The following is a 21,123-nucleotide window of genomic DNA, read 5'->3' as shown; positions in this document are numbered from 1 at the left end:
GAAAATATGTGATGATTGTACGAGTCTTGAAATTATGCAGAAAAAGGAACTCTGAAGCATGTGCTTCCTATTGTACAGCAACTGAAGAGATTGGATTGAAAGTCACTTTGGACTCTGGTTCTATTGGTTCTCAAAACATTCCTACGAAATCCTCATGCGTAACCGGACATTTGATAGAAGATATATGTACAATATAATTAAATTCAAAAGAGATGATCTGTCACTCATTGGGTCGAGGAGTGGACTGAAGGTGCGAACAATTGTCCTGAAAAAAGCAATAGTCCACTCTCTTAAAAAAACACTCTGGGTTTGGGTCTGGGACCAAATCTGCAATATTTGATAACTTGTGATGGTGATGGTTTGCCAATGTTGATATGGAGATATAGGACTTGCAGAAATAATGTATTTTAGCTTCAGAATTTGCTTCAGTTGTCAAACATTTAGGTATGAACAGATAAAGATTCCCTTGAGATAAATATATTAAAATACAACCACTATGCATTTAGTGAACATAAAGATAGTGGACAGTAAGACAGACAGATGGACTATGTACTGGTAATCGTTCTTGCCAAGCCAAAATTTCAGGAAAATCTGTCTCTTCTACAGAGGGTATGTATACATCTTGCAGCTACAAGAAACACATCCAGCCAATTCAGTAAAACGGGGGAAAGATCCTGAACATTCACCTGAAAATTAATCTAGAATCCTCTTCGGGCTGATTTCCTTCAATTCAGATTCTGGTTTAATACATTCCTTTGGACAAAAAACTACCAAGCCCAAGTGTGGTTTTTTTCAGAACAAGCTCAAAAGCTTTAGCAAGACAGTCACCTCCTCTGCCAGTCAGTCGAAAAGAAAATAATTCACCACCCTTGGAAAATAAATTGCACCATATTCTAGCACTTCTTAGACTCAGCTAATAGCAATTGGGGTCATTAAAAGGTTCTGGACTAATTGCTGCACTGGGCATAGCCTAGAGCAGTGCTTCTCAACCTTTTGACTTCTGGGGCCCAACTGTTGGGTCCTTTCTTTGTGTCTGCATGGAACCTCTTGCATCCATGTTCCCTGCGTGGAACATGGAATGTGGGTGCTCTGGCAGTTGCTGCCTGGGAGTTGTCGGGACTGGTCGATAATAAAGAGGCTCTTACTTACATGAGTTTCCCTCTTCTTTTCATTGGCGACGATTTGGCCAGTCCTGCTCTCCCTTTTCTGTGCTGTCTCCTAGCAATCCTTCTGCTTCAGACTCCTGCTTCGTGTCTGGTGCTGTGTGGAGCTCGACTTCTCTTCCGACGATTCTGTGCAACCTCCGTGTTTTGTATCCTGTTCCGGTGGCTACACTGCCTTGGAGGTCTATTGGGTATTTTCCTTTGGATTGTTTCAATTAGAATCAGCGCTGATACACACATCTTCATTTTTGTTTCTTTTCAGTGGTGCACACATTTTGACGTCATTTTGTGAATTATCCTTTGCTACAGTGCTTTTCTATCTTTATTAGTGTGGGCAGCAACTCACCCACGTGCTATCTGTGACCATGGATCATATTGCGGCCCCTCCACCATTTCTTCAATCTCCTGGTACACCTCCTATGTTATGGCAACAGTGGAAAGACACTTTCGAAAGTTATTTAGAGGCCATTGATGGTGACACGTTCACCAACAAAAAGAAACAAGCATTAGAAATGCAATCGGGCTCGAATTTATTTGAGTTTGAGCTAATGGCATTGTAAATGCCAATGTATTGTTGCTATGTGTTATGGAGTGTGTTCATGTGGTGTGTACTGTACTGCTAGTGATCTCCTTGTGAATGTGCGAATATTGCACCACTTGCCTGTGATGTCCTTCTTATGCACCGCCACTCTGCACCGCCACTCTGCACCGCCACTCTGCACCGCCACTCTGCACCGCCACTTTGCACCACCGCACCGCCACTCTGCACCGCCACTCTGCACCGCCACTCTGCACCGCCGCTCTTCCACTCTGCACCGCCACTCTGCACCGACACCGCACCGCCACTCTGCACCACCACTCTGCACCGCCACTCTGCACCACCACTCTGCACCGCCACTCTGCACCGCCACTCTGCACCGCCACTCTGCACCACCGCACCGCCACTCTGCACCGCCACTCTGCACCGCCACTCTGCACCGCCACTCTGCACCGCCACTCTGCACCGCCACTCTGCACCGCCACTCTGCCACTCTGCACCGCCACTCTGCACCGCCACTCTGCCACTCTGCCCCGCCACTCTGCACCGCCACTCTGCACCGCCACTCTGCACCGCCACTCTGCACCGCCACTCTGCACTCTGAACTGCCACTCTGCACCGCCACTCTGCACTCTGCACCGCCACTCTGCACCGTCACTCTGCACTCTGCACCGCCACTCTGCACCGCCACTCTGCACCGCCACTCTGCACCGCCACTCTGCACCGCCGCACTGCACCGCCGCACCGCCACTCTGCACCGCCACTCTGCACCGCCACTCTGCACCGCCACTCTGAACCACTGCACCGCCACTCTGCACCGCCACTCTGCACCACTGCACCGCCACTCTGCACCGCCACTCTGCACTCTGAACTGCCACTCTGCACCGCCACTCTGCACCGCCACTCTGCCACTCTGCACCGCCACTCTGCCACTCTGCACCGCCACTCTGCCACTCTGCACCTGCACTCTGCACCGCCACTCTGCACCGCCACTCTGCACTCACTGCCACTCTGCACCGCCACTCTGCACCGCCACTCTGCACCGCCACTCTGCACCGCCACTCTGCACCGCCACTCTGCACCGCCACTCTGCACTCTGAACCGCCACTCTGCACCGCCACTCTGCACTCTGAACTGCCACTCTGCACCGCCACTCTGCACTCTGCACCGCCACTCTGCACCGCCACTCTGCACCGCCGCTCTGCACCGCCGCTCTGCACCGCCGCTCTGCACTGCCGCTCTGCACCGCCGCACTGCACCGCCGCACCGCCACTCTGCACCGCCACTCTGCACCGCCACTCTGCACCGCCACTCTGCACCACTGCACCGCCACTCTGCACCACTGCACCGCCACTCTGCACCGCCACTCTGCACTCTGCACCGCCACTCTGCACCGCCACTCTGCACCGCCACTCTGCACCGCCACTCTGAACCACTGCACCGCCACTCTGCACCGCCACTCTGCACCGCCACTCTGCACCGCCACTCTGCACCGCCACTCTGCACCGCCACTCTGCACCGCCACTCTGCACCGCCACCCTGCACCGCCACTCTGCACCGCCACTCTGCACCGCCACTCTGCACCGCCGCTCTTCCACTCTGCACCGCCACTCTGCACCGCCACTCTGCACCGCCACTCCGCACCGCCACTCCGCACCGCCACTCCGCACCGCCACTCTGCACCGCCACTCTGCACCGCCACTCTGCACTCTGAACTGCCACTCTGCACCGCCACTCTGCACTCTGCACCGCCACTCTGCACCGCCACTCTGCACTCTGCACCGCCACTCTGCACCGCCACTCTGCACTCTGCACCGCCACTCTGCACCGCCACTCTGCACTCTGCACCGCCACTCTGCACCGCCACACCGCCACTCTGCACCGCCACTCTGCACCGCCACACCGCCACTCTGCACCGCCACTCTGCACCGCCACTCTGCACCGCCACTCTGCACCGCCACTCTGCACCGCCACTCTGCACTCTGAACTGCCACTCTGCACCGCCACTCTGCACTCTGCACCGCCACTCTGCACCGCCACTCTGCACTCTGCACCGCCACTCTGCACCGCCACTCTGCACTCTGCACCGCCACTCTGCACCGCCACACCGCCACTCTGCACCGCCACTCTGCACCGCCACACCGCCACTCTGCACCGCCACTCTGCACCGCCACACCGCCACTCTGCACCGCCACTCTGCACCGCCACTCTGCACCGCCACTCTGCACCGCCACTCTGCACTCTGCACCGCCACTCTGCACCGCCACTCTGCACCGCCACTCTGCACCGCCACTCTGCACCGCCACTCTGCACCGCCACTCTGCACCGCCACTCTGCACCGCCACCGCACCGCCACTCTGCACCACCACTCTGCACCACCACTCTGCACTCTGCACCGCCACTCTGCACCGCCACTCTGCACCACCGCACCGCCACTCTGCACCACCGCACCGCCACTCTGCACCGCCACTCTGCACCGCCACTCTGCACCGCCACTCTGCCACTCTGCACTGCCACTCTGCACCACCGCACCGCCACTCTGCACCGCCACTCTGCTGTCACTGGCACAACCCTTACCCACCCACCCCCAACAATGTGAGGGATCAGAAAAGGCGCGTAGAACGGGGATGATCTGGTGGAAAAGGCTCGATGACTTGTGTGCACAGGAGCCAATAAATGTATGGTTTAATTGACCCAGTTCCCAGCGAGGATTCTCCAGACACAGGGGACTGCATAAACATAGTTATACAGTATATCAACCTCACTCCCTAGCTCAAACACATACATCCCCAAGTTCTTAAGTACTAAGTAGTCACTCACAAACTTCGAACGCTCACGAGCATTACACACGCACTGTCATCCGCCATTAAGATCACCTGATCAAATCTCACGCGCCTCTGGGGCGACCCTCCCTCCTCCCAGCCGTGTTAAGTATACCAAGTGTCAGAGTGTCAGCCTTACTCTGAGGCACTGGCATCTGTGTGCCGTGTCCTTATTTTCAGGAAAATATACAAAGGCAGTGATGTTGGGGCCATTGACACCAAGTGTGCAGGAGTGTAAGTGTGCATTGCACAAACCCCCAGCTGATCTGCGCAACTGCAAGACACGGGGTGAGGATACTTTCCGATGGTGACAAAAGTTTACAGAGTGTATACAGGAAAGTAGGCTCCCGAAACACCTGCATCACACATCTGCCCCTACAGCACAAAGTCAGCCACAGGGACACTTTCCTGCAACAACAAACTATATGTGCCTGTAGTCTTGCCCGCCCCTCGCTGCTGCCATGCCATGCCCATAACCCCCCATCCTGATACACGGAGAACACGGAGAAAAAAGGCTGAAAAGAAATGCGGCAGAATAATACTTTCAAGAGTTGCCAAGTTTCATCCCTTCATCTTGTACTCACGCTCTGCTTTACCCGCGAGGACGTCCAGACTGCTCTGTCATCTGCTCTGCTATCTCTGATGAGATCTGGCCTGCATTATCCTCTTCCGACACGGCAGGATAGCAGAGGATCAAGCGAGAGCCAGCACCAGCGCGGTTACCTCTCCGTGGGGGAAAAGCTCATTTCATCGCAGCAGCAGCGCCCCGGTGAAAGAGTGTGGACCGAAATTCCAGGGCAGATACAGTGTTGCAACAAGTCCGGTTGTAAGCGCCGCTTCAGAATCAACAAACAAGTAAGTATGACCGGCAAGGGAGCGAGGGCTGGCAAGGGGAAATCAACGCCAACTTTTTCTCAGCCGAATGGTTCTTGTGTGCCCTGGAGGAGAGGATGGTAGAAAAATTGGTAGGGGGCTGAGAGTGCTTGCCGGGCCTTCAGCGGCAACCAAGTGATCGCGAACTACAAACAAGAACAAGGAAGCTGCGCGCTGAGCGCTGCAGAATTGTGAACGCGCCCGGCCATCTGGATTCACTAACGGAGGCACCCTGACAGCTCCTAATTATAATTTATGTACTTCTTTGCGCGAGCACGAACGAAATATGCCCAAAATGGCGGAACAAAACTACATTTACCCTATCACTTCAAGCCTATTAAAACGAAAGCACAAGGAAGACGAATCACTGGCCAGATGACAGAAAACGCTAAGGAATGTGTGGAATCCCTCTCCCCAAGGCCCTAGGAGATACTTCTTTTTTTTCTTGTAACATTAGGATCTCGAAACTCCTCCCCCACTTACAGTGGGGAGGAGTCCGAGCCCTAAAAAGCACTTCTTATGTACAATTTGGGTGCCGAGGGTAGAAGTATTGTAAAGACCCTGTCTCTTCAAGTTGTTAGTACTACAGTCGTTAGTGATGATGGGGATTCCTTAGTTGTGGATGACTATGCATCTTTGATAAAAACCTTGGAAAAAAGGTTCGATCCTAGAAAGAATGTTGTCCTTGAACGCCATAGATTTTTACAACGTGCTCAAATCTCTGGAGAGTCTATCGATTATTTTGTCTCTGCTCTTAGAACTTTGTCTCTCACGTGCAATTACAGAGAGTTCAGGGATGAGATCATACGTGATCAATTAATCGAACGTACTTGCGACAAGAAAATTCAGGGGAAACTTTTATCTTCAGATAACCCAGACCTTGAAACCGCGATTACTCTTGCCAAAAGTATTGAACATTCACAATTTTGCATGAAGGAGATGAGTAATTCTTCCCAATCTTCGGAGGTGAAACTCTTATCAACAAAACACAGTCTCAAGGCCACGAAAGTTCCTTCTGATAACTCTTTGCGTAATTCCGCTTTACCATCCAAGTCCAAGACGGACAGAGCACACATTTTTTGTTTTCGTTGTGGCAGCAGGAACCATCTTGGTAACGCAAAGTACTGTTATGCTCTGAAACAAACATGTTTTAAGTGTGGTAAAAAAGGGCATCTTTCTCGCTTTTGCAAGGCTACAGTGTTCAATCCAACATTCAACAAAGGTACTGCCCAAGTCAAGTCAATTGAAGAAGAGTTTGTTGATTCCAGTGAGGAAAATGATAATATGTTATTAATGTTGTCCTCATCCATTACATTTTCGGATGGTGTTGTAGAGATTGCATCCATGAGTTGTTTACGCAAGAGAAAACCACCCACTTGTGTAATTCTTGTGAATGGCGTGAGTGTGAATTTCTTGGCTGATTCGGGGTCTCCCTTCACTCTTGTTAATATCAAAGATCTTGGTACATCTGGCGACTTCAAGTTCCAGAAATCCGATATCAACATTTTTGCTTATCAAGGTAAAAGAGTGGAAGTCTTGGGCAAACTTGATGCAAGTTTAGAATTCAGTGGAGATAAAGCCTCAGGCCCTGTGTTTGTGGTTAATGATGGTGCAAATTTGCTGGGTTGGCAAGAACAAGGGGAACTTGGAATCATCCTTGACCCTAACCACCCTGAGATGGTTATATCTAGGCGTGAAGCTTCCAAGTTTTACTCGTTTCCTTCATCTCCTAACGTTCCAGATGATGAAGTTGTGAGACACTTGTCTGGTGATCAGTGGATCGAGATGTATCCCGATGTTTTTTGCGATAATCTTGGGAAACTAAAAGGCTTTCCACATCGCATTGTTTTAAAAGATGGCGCTAAAGCCGATGCGCACAAAGTGCGTAAAGTGCCTTTGAGTTTGCGTGCCGAACTGAAAGAGGAGCTGGAACGTTTGTGCCGCATGGATGTCATTGAGGGCATCGAGGGATCAGAATGGTTGGCTCCCATTGTTCTTGCACGTAAGCCTGATAAGTCCCTTAGGATGTGTGTGGATTTGCGCGACTTGAATGCCAACATTTGGATTGACCGCCAACCATTGCCAAATATAAATGAAATGTTGGCTACGCTTGATGGGGCCAAGTATTTTTCCTCTTTCGACATTTCTTCGGCCTATCATCAAGTTGAGCTTTCCAAGGAGTCCAGACATCTTACCTCCTTTGTCACCCCGGAGGGTGCGTTTCGTTATAAACGCATGCCTTTCGGCCTGGCATCGGCTTCCGCTGTGTTTCAGCGTTTGATGGGCAATTTGTTTAAAAACACAGCAGGAGTCGTGTTCTTCCAGGATGACATTTTAGTACATGCACCTACTGTAGCTGAACATGACAGCAGGGTAAAATTAGTTCTTGATACTGTAAAGACCCATGGTCTTACGCTCAAGAAAGAAAAGTGTAAGTTATTTCGTGAGGGTGTTGACTATTTAGGGCACCACATCTCTACTAAGGGAATCGAACCGAAAGTCAAAATTTTAGATGCCATCCAAAATGCTCCTCCTCCTTCCAATAAAGACCAATTGCGCTCCTTTCTTGGACTCGTGGAGTATTACGCGAAATTTGTTGGAAATTTTGCTGACAAAACTTCATGCTTAAGAGAACTGCTCAAGAAGAATGTCAAGTTTGTATGGTGTGACAAGTGCGCTCATCAATTTTGCATCTTAAAAAAAGAAATTGTTCAAGCTCGCCCTTTAAAACTATTTAATATAAATGACAAATGTATTGTTTCTACTGATGCTAGCAACATTGGCTTAGGGGCGGTTTTGATGCAAAAGAGACATGACGGTCGTGAAGAAGTGATTGCATTTGCTTCCAGGACTCTCCATGGTGCTGAAGGCTCCTATTCCACCATCGAGAAGGAGGCTTTGGCCTTATGGTGGGGCGTTCAGTATTTTCGGAATTTCTTGTGGGGTAATGTGTTCACTCTCAGGACTGATCATAAACCTTTGGTAGACCTGTTCACCACTAAGGGTGGTGGTCGTGCCACTCCTAGAATCGCCAAATGGCAATATAGGTTGCAAGAGTTTAATTATTGTTTACAGTATGTACCTGGTGCCAGAAACATCATCGCTGACTGTCTTTCTCGTCTTCCTCTGGCTAATGATCTCTCGCTTCATTCTGATGATGATCTTGACGTGGTATGTGCTGTGGGAGCAGTGGTTAGTGTTGTGAATGGTGCGCTTTCGGAACAAGAGTGGTTGCGTGCTTTGTCTGAGGATGAGGAAATTAAGTTGGTTATGGATATTCTGGTTCAGGGTTGGACTGTTAACAATAATCTATCTCCTAAGTTAATACCTTACTAGAGGATTTGTGATGAGTTGTCTGTGGTGGATGGCATTTTACGTAGGGGTGGCCTTTTGGTTGTTCTAGGGTGCATGCAAACAAAAATTTTAAATCTTGCTCACGAGGGTCACCAGGGTATTCGTGCGATGAAACGCAGAATTCGTGAGGACTTTTGGTGGCCTGGTGTGGATAGGTCCATTGAGCATTTTGTTAGGGACTATTGTGCTTGTGTTCTCAGCGACAAATCCCAAGTTACCCATCCGTCTCCTATTGATCCTGTGCCAGTTAAAAATGTCCCTTGGTCTAAACTCGCTTTTGATGTCGCTGGTCCTTTTGGTATTTCTGGTGAGTCACCCTTGTATGCCTTGGTTTTAGTAGACTATATGTCTAAATGGCCCGAAGTCAAATTTGTTGATTGTGTTAATTCATCTTCTGTCATTGGTTTTCTTAAGGATGTGTTTCTTCGTGAGGGGTTTCCGGATGAACTGGTAACGGATAATGGGACTCAACTAGTTTCGCGGGAGATGCAAGATTTTCTAAAAGAACTTGGCATTAAGCATGTATTGACATCTCTTTATCATCCTCGCAGCAATGGTTTAGTTGAACGCTTTAATCACGTCATTAAGGATCACCTACAGTTAGCTCTTGTGAATGGTTTGTCATGGCGTACTGCAGTTGAAGATATGTTGTGGGCTTTTCGAACTACTCCCCATATTAGTACTGGAATATCTCCTTTTACGTTACTCAGGGGTAGGGTTGCCAGTTCTAAACTGAACAAGGATTGGATGTCCAGGAAGGTAGTTGATCCATCTAAAGTTGGTGGCATAGTTGATGTTAGAACAGCTGTTCAATCCAAGTATGCCACTGTTTCTGTGAATGTTTCTCCTGTGCGCGTGGGTGATTGGGTAAGAATCAAGAAACCCGGTTTTGTTTGCAAGGGTGATTCTCGTTTTTCTGCTCCTGCAAGGGTCAAAGAAGTAAAAGAACGTGTGGTGGTGTTGGAGAATGGGAAGGTGTGGAATAAGTGTGCTATTTCTATTGTTCCTCAATCCAAAATTGTGTATGTAGGAGGGAAGATGGGTGTCTGTGTTGATCCTTCTGTCGACTCTTTTTCACGTGCTACTCTTGATTCACCTTCTGGCTCCAGCGGTTCTTCTTTTAATGTCACTCCTTCAAATGGGTGTGGTCAGTCATCCTCTTCTGCTCAGAGAAGATTTTCTTCGAGGATGAGATCTGTGCCAACCAAGTTTCGTGATTATGCCATGTATTAATATGCATGTATTGTTATTTGCATTTCTTGTCTAATGTTTATTCTATTTCCCTTGTGTTTTGCAGAGAGGGTTACATTGGTTCTTCATTGTTTGTTATTATATTTTCTCATTCATTTTCCCCTTTATTTCTTTCATTGTGTCTGCATGGAACCTCTTGCATCCATGTTCCCTGCGTGGAACATGGAATGTGGGTGCTCTGGCAGTTGCTGTCTGGGAGTTGTCGGGACTGGTCGATAATAAAGAGGCTCTTACTTACATGAGTTTCCCTCTTCTTTTCACCAACCACTTAATCATTACTGGAATCCGGGGACCCCCCCACTAAGTCATTACTGGAAGCAGGGACCCCGGCCTAAGCATTGTCGATGATGTGAACCGTAAAACAATACACTAAAAATACAGAAGAAAGCATTCATCAAACAAATATACAAATTATGACACATTTAATTCACAAACACATAAATAAAATACAAATGTAAACACTTAAAAAAATTAATAGAAAGGTTGGAGCTTTTCTAAATTCAATTGAAGCCACTCATAATCCATATTATATTCTGTTTGATGCACCTGCACTGCGCTCCCAGGAACCAATCTGAGGATAGCAATTTAATTTTTAGCCTCCAATTTCAAATTCCTTCACATTTACAGTATGTTTAAAAAATATAAATTGTACATTTACCTTCTTTATTGATATGCACTTTATTAATCTGTTAATATTATTTAATTTTCTAAGCAGTCATACACCCCCTTAGGAGGTGTAGTGGGCCCCCAGGGGTCCCCGGACCACAGGTTGGGAAACACTGGACAAGCATGCAGAGGACCTTTACCTATGTCTCCATCTTCCCCTTTTCTAGAGAGCAACTCATACATTTGAAAGACTTGGAATTCACCAAATGCCAAGGCTAATGGGAGTGACATCACATGCCTTTCAACCCGCCTCAACCTTTTCTCCTGGAATCACAGACAGTGACAACATAACACCTATAGCTTTTGACAACATCACAGAAGGCAACATCATAGGACCGCCGCCAGAACTGCCGCAACAGGGAGGGGTGTCACATGACGATTGGCCCAACATAATTATAAAAGTACAAAATAAATAGAATAACAAAAAGTGTAGTAACTTGAAAAGGGTATTCTGTTTACCAGTCATATACTTGAGGGACTTGCATGATGTAATAAGAAGTAGCCATGATATGACATGGACACCACCCTCAACCCAGAGTCATTATAGATCTAGGTACTTTGGTATAGACTTTATATGCTAAATATATAGTCTTCATTTACAAAGAACAGGCTCATGTTCAAGTACAGTTTAAGAGATTTTATCACAGCCTCAGATGCCCAGGCATACAGTTAGAACTGTCATATGATCAGTTAAGGTCTCATGTACTCCAGTGCAGCCAAAATAGTAAAGTTATGAAGTCACAGATGCTCAGGCATAGCTTCAAGTACCCAGACTATAACTTCAGAGGACAGCATTTTTTGCCAGCGTACCTTTATCATCCCCTTTTGTTTGCTGAACAGTAACATGGTAAAGTATGTATGTTAGTCCTAAATGAGGAGCGCACAATTTCCTTTAAATACTGCCACATGTTTAGAACAGCACAGTCATCAGCTCATATGATTCAGACAGTGCAGATACCATAACTTCTACAAGTGAAAAATCTAGCACTGCCAAGGGTTCAACCCCGCATTGTAACCATATCAATACACTGACGCCACTAAATCGATCCGAGCAAAAAGAACACAGAATACCAAACATTCACCCCCAGTCACAAATCGGAGTTTAATCCATCATTTTTTTGCTCACCACGCCACCCAGTTTGAACCCAGGCCATATGCAAATTAGTCTTGACCCTGGTCTCTATGGAAACAGTCCAGCCCGAACTGCCAGGCCAGGTACTCCCTGGACCAGAAACAAGAATCCTGGGACCAGATTCAGAGTATCACTTCTTATCAGCCAGGCTAGCTTGAATCGAGTGGCACAGTGAGCAAGGGACGCTTGGCTGGGCATACCCTGCCAACTTAAGGTGAACAAAGCAAACACAAGGAGATGATGGACGGAGCACTGAAACTTTTCAGACACTCACCCCCAGTCACAGATCTGGGTTTAATCCATCATCATTCTTCAGCTTACTTTGCCACCCCAGTTCAGACACAGCTATATGCAAATCAGTCTTGACCCGGTGCCTCATGGGAACAGTCCAGCCACAAACATTATATCCAGCATAGAAATAAGCAAATATTTACTTTAAAAAGTTAGCATAATTTAGAAATGTCTTGCTTGGTGAGTCTGGCACCATCTCTATGACTAGTGAACCAAGTATCGCTAGGACAGTGCCACAGGTACCAAAGTGTGAGTGAGGTAAAGAAGGTGCTACCTAAGGCAACAGCTAACTGACATCCATAGAGAAACTTATATGGTTCAAGGTGCCGTATTTTGCTAAATTTGTAAGGAATTATACTCGAGCAGGACTGGTCTTACAGGGTTATCTGCTGATGTTGTCTGATCACATCCAGGGCAGTCAGACCAAAACAAGGTTACACGGGAGTACCCTGCAGCCATCCCATACACCAGGGACCTACCTCTGGAGGGAATAGCTATTTAGCATTAGCAGGTAAGGGCATACTTGCAAAGTTTGAGCGGGTCAGATGAGAGGCCAGAAAATACCTGAAGACAAGATTTTATTTGTGGATTCCTTAGCAACCAAAAGAAAATCAATCCCAATACAAGGAATTAAAGAACAAGTTAACACAATAATTTTCTGGTGTGTAGGCACATATGTATACTTTCTGAATACTTCATCAAGTTTAACAAACTATTAAAATCATGCATGACTGCAGAAACAGGTACATTTATTAAATGAGTACCACTTACAGGTCTCACTTTGTCCAAAAGAGGCATGCCTTTACTTTGAACAGCATGGAACTGCAACTGGTTGAATTCTGTGGCAATTCTTTCCAAAATCTGTCCAGTCAAAAGAGGGCTGTAAAGTAATAGACAAAAGCTTTTAAGCACTGGTTGTTTTAGAAAATGTACATGGTGTTATCTGGAATTACTGTTTTGAAGTTTAATTTGCATTTCTGCACATCAAATGATTAAGATTTATAGCAGAAAGGAATTCATAACATCATCTCACCTTACAAAAATATAGAAATAACACCCTAACATGTAATCTTACCACATGCATCTTACAAATACAAAACAGTTTATATAAAAAGGCAAATAAGGTGAGCAGCTTCACAGCATAATTCCATAACACACAATCCCATTAGAATGCCCACCGAAATTAGGCTTAGCAGCAACTCCCATCCCTACTTTCGAGTCAGTCATTCCATTCATCACCATGTACTACATATGTAGCTTTATATAACAAAATCTAGGAGAAGAAACCACACCCGAAATTAATAAAGATAATTAGCAAAGACAGTAAATTTGGTAAATAACAAAGCGCTTGGTTGCATCCATCCAAGCAGTCACATATTGATGCACCCAGTCACACATCCTTGTACTCACTTATTTAATAACCAATACCATACCACACAGACTTACTTTCATTTATGAGCCAGAACTATTGGCTCATTCCAAAGTCCAAAGTTAAGGCCATTACGATATATCCTCTCCGCACTTACATGGGTAGTTTTTGGTTTTATTTTATGCGGCGCTGACAGGAGAAATAAACTGGCGCACGTTGTCGCTTGAGGGGAGCCCCATCATTTTTAAATTTTAAGTAACCACTGGTAGGGTCACTTTCATGGGTAATATTGTTGGGAGTTACAGCGTGATCTTTAAATTTTATGCAACTATAAAGGCCTCCAGAAAGTGGATCTCAAACCAAAACGGAATTACTAAGGTTCCTGGAAATCATTACAGCGCAGCGGGCCTCATATAACATAACAGACGCCTACTCAAGTAATACGCTCATTTTAGCATACTCAATTATAATTACGTACCACTGTTGCATTTTGTTTTTATTTTTAAACATTTTTTATTGCTTTTAAGCTTCAAGTATTTCTATATACTTTTAAGTCTTTTAGCTCACTTCTGCCTTACAAACTAACAATCTGTGCTTGACCTTATCCAACACACTCAGAACCTACAATTCTTCTCTCCCCTCAACACCATATGCCCCTTTATCTAACCCCTTCATTTCTTAGCATACACACCCTGTCTCCAAACCATAAACACCCTCTGTTCCCCTTTCCCCTCAGCCTCTGCATTTATTTAGACATAGTTTCTTTTTGGACCTCTTCTCCCCTCTCCCTCTCCTCTTTCCCGCCAAAACATATATTTAACTGTAATTATATAAATCAAACTACACCCATAGGGCTCACGCAAACAACGAGCATAACACAGGGACCTACAGGGGACACTCCCATGTCCTACTAATCTCAAGAGGAAGCAGCAGTGTGCATTTTGCCAACTACATTCCTCCCTTATCGTTATCTTGGATCATGGTACTAATAAAACAAAGCAGAAACACACTCTACTCAATATAACATACATACACTCCATATAATACCACTCAATGCCACATAATTCTATGCTACATATTTACACTGCACTCAATGCAACGTACACTACAAGTAATACCACTCAATACCACATAATTAAACGCCACATTATTACACCCTCCTAAATACAACATACACTCCAGATAATGCCACTCAGTGCCACATAATTACACTCCACATAATTACAGTACACTCAATGGACCAAAACTACACTCCATATATTAACACTAAGTGCCACGTCGTAACACGCCACATATTTAAACTCTACCCAATGCAATATAAATAAGTACGCCACATAATACCACTCAGTACCACATAATTACACACCACGTATTTACACTGTACACAATGCAACATAAAAACAATCCACATAATACAACTCAGTACCACATAATCACACATCACAATTACACTCTATTCATTGCAACATAAATAAACACCACACAATGCCACATTATTACACTATACAGAATTACACTACACTCAATGGGCCATAAATGTACTCCATATAATAACTCAGTGCCACGTCGTAACATGCCACATATTTACACTTTACCCAATGCAATATAAATTAACACCACATGCTACCTCTCAGTGCCACATAATTAAAAGGGGGCGTGGCTTGAGCGCTGATGGCGGAGGTCGCCTAGTGCCTCGGCTCCGCGATCGAGCCCTCAATAATCCTGTTCCCGGGGGCACCCTGGGAAACCCGAACCCCGCAAAGGAGACCCCTGTGACCCGTGCACCGCTCGGCGCAGTTGGAGGTCCGCGGCGGTCTTTGAGGCGGAGAACAGACAGATCGGGAGGACTGTGCGGCGGAAGCCAAGATGGCGCCCGCTCCGTCCTGAATACTTCGGAGACGGCCGAGGACCCGGAAGCGACCAGCGCCCCCAGCACCCCCAGCGAGACAGACGATCCTTTCCCCACTGGGGGGACCCCGTGCAGAATGTCACCTAACGACCCCTGAGGGCCCGGAGACGCCCGGCGGCTGGACGTGGAGTGCCCCGGACCGCTGCCGACAGACGTTGCAGAGGAGCTGCGTGGGGGAGGGGTGAAGCGGACCGCTCCTTGCCACATGGAGTTTGCCGCGGCCGCCCGCCGCTCTGGTTCCTGGCTTGCTGGGGGGGCGGACCGAGCCCAAGTCGCTGAAGGGAACTTTGAAGCGCCCTCACCACCCCCTGTTGCAGGGACACAGTGCGTGGCGCCGCGGTGCTCAGCCGAGGCGCCGGCTGACGAAGTGGAGACTGGGGGCTCCCTGAGAACACGCTGCTCCCCGAGCTTTCTCCACGCCTGGCTGGGGGGGCGGACCGAGCCCAAGTCGCTGAAGAGAACTTTGGAGCACCCTCGCCACCCCCTGTTGCAAGGACACAGTGCGTGGCGCCGCGGTGCTCAGCCGAGGCGCCGGCTGACGATGTGGAGACCGGGGGCTCCCTGAGGACACGCTGCTCCCCGAGCTTTCTCCACGCCTGTCCAGGACCCCCCCTGCCCCTAAGACTGGGGCTGAGAACTTACATCTGCCCAACACACTGAGGAAGAGAGGGACAATTGGACCGCCTACGTCGCGGTTCGCCGGCGGAGTTCGCCGTTGCGCTTTGCCTTAAGGGCCCGGACCGTCCTATCGGCAAACACTCCTCTCGACCGCCGACCGGGGACCCGCTCTCCTCGGGGGCCTGCTGGTAGCCGAAGAGTGACAGTCCGAGAAGTGACGCTGTTTCTTGCGGCCGCGCCGCATCGGCGGAGACCCCCGGCTTGACCGTCCCCCGCTCCTGCTGAGGCCCTCCCGAAGACCCTGAACGATATGGGTAAACCGAGGGGACCTAAGGGTGGCGCTCAGACCGCCTCCGACGTGGAGCCGCCTGACAACGAAGAGCGCCTACACCCAGAGGGACCGGGGAGCCCACACATTCAAGAGCAGCTTAACAAAATCCTACTGGCGATCACTGAGACTCGATCGGCCCTCTGAGAAGACATTGCTCAAGTCGCGACGGGCTTGGGCTTGCTTAGAGCAGACCACGGTAAGCTCTCGGATAGGGTGAAGGAGGTAGAGAGTTCAGTACGACACCTGGAACCGGCGCAGAAAACCTTGGACGCCACGGTGAAGGACGCCCTGTCCCGAATAGAAGTCCTAGAGAAGCATGCGGAGGATGCGGAAGGGCGCAATCGGAGAAATAACATTCGGATAGTAGGCCTTCCAGAAAAAATTGAAGGTGAAGACATGGTGGCGTTTCTAGAAGATTGGCTACGGACGGTGGTGGCGCCGGAGGGGCTGTCTCCCTTCTATACCTTGGAACGAGCGCACAGAGTGCCGGCCAAGCCGCCGTTGCAAGGCCGAACCCCCCGACCAGTGGTGGCGCGGCTGCTACATTTCCGCGACAGAGACTTCCTACTACAGGCCGCCAGGCAGAAGGGTCCTTATCAGGTGGACAACAGCCGTGTGAACATTTTCCCGGACTATACTTACGAGACGCAGAGACGTCGGCCCTCCTTCCTGGCCATCAAACGAGAACTACGTGCTGAAGGCATCCAATACTCCCTACTTTTTCCGGCGCTGCTCCGCATCATCCTGGACGATTCCACCAAGTTCTTTGACTCCCCAGACGATGCGTGTAGTTGGCTGGAATTGTACAGGGCTGGCAAAGATGGTTTTGGAACCTCTTCCCAATCCACGATGGAGGACATTCTACAGCGGAAACCTAAGAGGTTCCGACATCGCAGAGGCAGGACTACTCGTCCCTCTACGGTGGAAACTGAGGCGGAGCGGCGAGGTGCGCTGGAGATGGTCTCTTCCGTATCTGGCCCCCAGGGGGACCGTAGGACTGCACAATCGGAGCCTGGAGAGAGTGGGGGCCACTCGGACACGGAGGGATCTGAATCAGATAGCGTGAAGCTCCCAGTGGTCACCCCAGAGACAGCGGAAGACCTGCTCGATGAACAATGAAACTTTCGGGTGAGCCGGCTCTGATTGAGGGATGGGGGTGGACGATTGACTGGGGGAGGTGGGACTCATAAGGGGAACTGTTAGATAACTGACTGTGAGGAGGGTTGCGGGGATTCCCTACATAGGCCCTGATGGCATAGGGCTCGATCGCAATGCAGCATTGCAGTGCGGGGACCCCACATAGACGCTCGGCCCCCGTATTGCCCTTAAGGCACACCTGCGGTGGCTACCGTCAGGTTAGTACGAGGGGGGTTTTTTGAGGGTACAATTTGGATGAGTACTAGATGGTACTATTTGGGACCTGTTCTGGGGGGGTGGAGAGGGATTCATGTTTGAAAGTTGCTTTATTGTTGTTGAGGGGGGGACTCGTCATCGGTATGGATTTCACTGGGTGCTTGCCCATGATTGAAGTGTGCTTGGAGAGACAGGAAGACACGACATGTGACAATGGCTGATCTCTCAACTCTGAAATGCATCACTTGGAATGTGCGGGGTCTGCACACCATGTCCAGACGACATAAAGTCCACGCTTACCTAGTGCGCAGAGGCATACAGATTGCGTTACTGCAGGAAACACACCTCACCAAATCTGAGGGACTTGCGCTACAGCGTAGATGGCGAGGGCAGGTGTACAACACCACGTATTCAGCTTATGCTAGAGGCGCGCTAATATGGATAAGAGCGGGGGTACCCTTACAGGTAGATAGTCACACTGTGGACCCGGAGGGGAGATACGTAGCACTGGCAGGGAAGTTAGGGGGAAGAGATGTGAACATTTGCTGCATTTACGTGCCTAACACGGACCAGCTTGCCTTTCTGACCGCGCTATCGGGCTCCCTGGCCCGCTACCTATCGGGACCCATTCTATTAGGGGGCGACTTCAATTCAGTGGTCGACGTTCACCTGGATAGATCTCATCCTCCCCTTCTGGACTCCCCGACCCATCGGGTGGCCAAGGGCAGGTTAGACTGGCAGACTAAGTGGGGACTAACGGATATCTGGCGGGCCCAACACCCGCATACCCGGGACTACTCCCATTTCTCCGGCATGCACGAGTTGCATGTGCGGTTGGATGGCCTGCTGGGGTCGAGAGAATTGGCTTCGTCAGCTGTGCGGTCTGAATACCTGACAAGGACTATCTCCGACCACAATCCGCTATTGATTGATATCCGGTGGCTCCAGAGCACCCCCTGTGTGCCGACCTGGAAATTACGTCCCGAGCTGCTGGAGGACCAGGTGTTCTGTAGTGACCTGGAAGACAAGATCACGGGATACTTTGAGACGAACAAGGGCACGACTGATGAGAGAGCTACGGAATGGGACGCCTTTAAGGTTGTGGTTAGGGGCTATTGTATAACGCAGAGAGTTGGAGTGCGTCGAGCAATCCTAGAAGATCTGGCTGGGGCTGATCGGGTACTCCGCGAGCTGGAAATTACCCGCCCGGAGCTCCAACAACAGACCTTGGCGGCAAAGGAGGCGGTGGCCGTAGAGGTCGAGCGGCTGCGAAGCTATGACCACAAAGCTTACCTGACTAGATCGTTGGCTGAGGGCGATAAATCGGGAGCGCTGCTGGCTTGGCTTGCCAACCCAACGAGACGTACCTCGCCCACTGTGGCCATGCGTACTGGGGAGAGAAAGGAGGTCTATATTCAGCCCGAGATCCTTAACTGCTTTTGGAGTTACTATAAGCAGCTATATCGCAGTCGATTGCCCTCCGGACACTGCTCCGACTGATGCTTTCCTGCGCGATCTGCCGATCCCCACTCTGGAACCTGAACAGGCGAAGGACTTGGGACGCGATGTGGAACTGGGAGAGATCAGAAGCGCCATAAAAAAGATGGCGCGAAATAAAACGCCGGGCCTCGACGGACTCCCAGTAGAGTTTTACTCCACATACATAGAACTCCTGGCCCCCAAGCTCCTGCGGGTTTACAAGGAAGCGAAGACCCTGGGACGCCTACCAGGCTCGATGCAAGAGGCCCTGGTGATACATCTGCTTAAACCCGATCGCGAGGGCGCAGAGCCAGCGTCTTATAGACCGCTCTCAATGCTCACGGTCGACTATAAGATCTTGAGCAGCATATTGGCCGCACGACTGCTGGAACATATGGGCTCTCTAGTACATGTCGACCAGGCGGGCTTCATCCCCAGGCGTAATACTACGATGAACATCCGGCGTTTGTTTCGACTATTGGAGGGAGATCACACAGATGCTCCCGATCCCATGATTCTCTCGATTGACCTGGAGAAAGCCTTCGACAGTCTGGAGTGGGTCTACCTCCGTAGGGTCCTTGAGCGGTTTGGCCTGGGAGAGGGATTCCTGCGATGGACCACGGTGCTATATGCCTCGGCGGTGGCTAGGGTGAAATCGGGCCCGCTGATTTCTCAGCGATACCCCGTAGAACGAGGCACGAGACAAGGCTGCTCGCTATCCCCATTGTTATTCGCCCTTGCAGTAGAACCGCTGGCTATATCGATCCGCACGGGGCCCATTACAGGGGGTTGCAGACTCCGTCGGGACACCAGTACATTTCCCTATATGCTGACGACCTACTGCTTTTCCTCGAAGACGCTAGGACAGCCCTGTCCGGAGCTGATGCGGTGCTCACAGCTTTTGGTGAGGTGTCGGGGCTCCGGGTAAACTGGGCTAAGACTTGCCTGTTCCCGGTCCACAGCGATAGTCCTCAGCCGGACACTCACAGGGAGATCAGATGGGAGCCTGTTTGTTTTAAATACCTGGGGGTGCATGTTTACCATCACCCTGCTGATACACTAGAGGGCAACATATCCAGAGGCATCCGGGCGCTTAAGCATGTCCTTTTGGTCCACCCTACCCCTTTCAGTGGCGGGACGAATAGCACTACTGAATATGGTGGCACTACCCCGCCTGCTATACTACTTCCGGACACTTCCGATCTGGATCCCTAGATCTAGCTTTCAGGGCCTGGACTCTATGATAGTGGCGTTCCTGTGGGGCTCGGGCCGCCGCAGAGTGGCGCTCAAGACCCTGCAGAGACCAAAAGTGGAGGGGGGGCTGGCGGCGCCCGACTTTGAAACGTACTATTTGGCTGCCCAACTACAGACCTATACCCAGCAGGTGGCGCGGGAGTTCCGTGGCCCGGAAGAGAGACAGGGCAATGGCATACCCAGACATGTATTATCATATATTGCGCTGCAACAGAGGCTCGATTTGAAAGACCTCACCCAAGAGGAACGCACCATACGCTCGTGCTGGAATCGAGTACATCGCAAACTGGGAAGGCCGCTGCCTTATGCCCCGGAGATCCCGTTTGGAATGCTCACTGCATTGCCCCATGGCGGTGACTGGTCTCGACTGGGAGTTTGGGAGGAGATGGGTATACAGACCCTAGGAGACCTCTATGAAGACGGGGCGTTGCTGCCCTTCCAGGCACTTCTGGACCGCTACGACGCTCCTCGCGGTGATTTTTTGCTCCACGCGGCGGTCACAAGGGCACTCCAGGCACATTGGAAAACTGGTCATGAAGAACCACAGCTGTCAGCGGCGTGCCAGTACGTCATGATGTCTGCGGGAACGGTTAAAGCAGTGTCATGCTTGTATTCCAGGATGATCAATGAGAGACTGACCCCCCTAGCGGTGCTTAAGACCCGCTGGGAAACTGACATAGGGAAGGAAATCCCGGAGACCACGTGGGCCCAGCTGCTGCG

At 49.7% G+C, this 21,123-nt stretch overlaps 1 protein-coding gene across 1 annotated transcript in view; it reads right to left on the bottom strand.

Annotated features, from left to right (window-relative positions):
• COG2 (component of oligomeric golgi complex 2) overlaps window positions 1-21,123 on the bottom strand; it is a 358,467-nt gene that overhangs the window by 227,094 nt on the left and 110,250 nt on the right. The window contains exon 6 of the mRNA XM_078648793.1: window positions 12,862-12,970. Coding sequence (XP_078504919.1) covers window positions 12,862-12,970 — 109 coding nt within the window. The remainder of the gene's footprint in view (window positions 1-12,861; window positions 12,971-21,123) is intronic.

This window comes from Lissotriton helveticus, chromosome 6 (assembly GCF_964261635.1).
Source record: "Lissotriton helveticus chromosome 6, aLisHel1.1, whole genome shotgun sequence".
Classification (NCBI taxonomy): domain Eukaryota; kingdom Metazoa; phylum Chordata; class Amphibia; order Caudata; family Salamandridae; genus Lissotriton; species Lissotriton helveticus.
The sequence above is the reverse complement of the archived record's forward strand: the minus strand, read 5'-3'. Positions and strand labels throughout refer to the sequence as shown.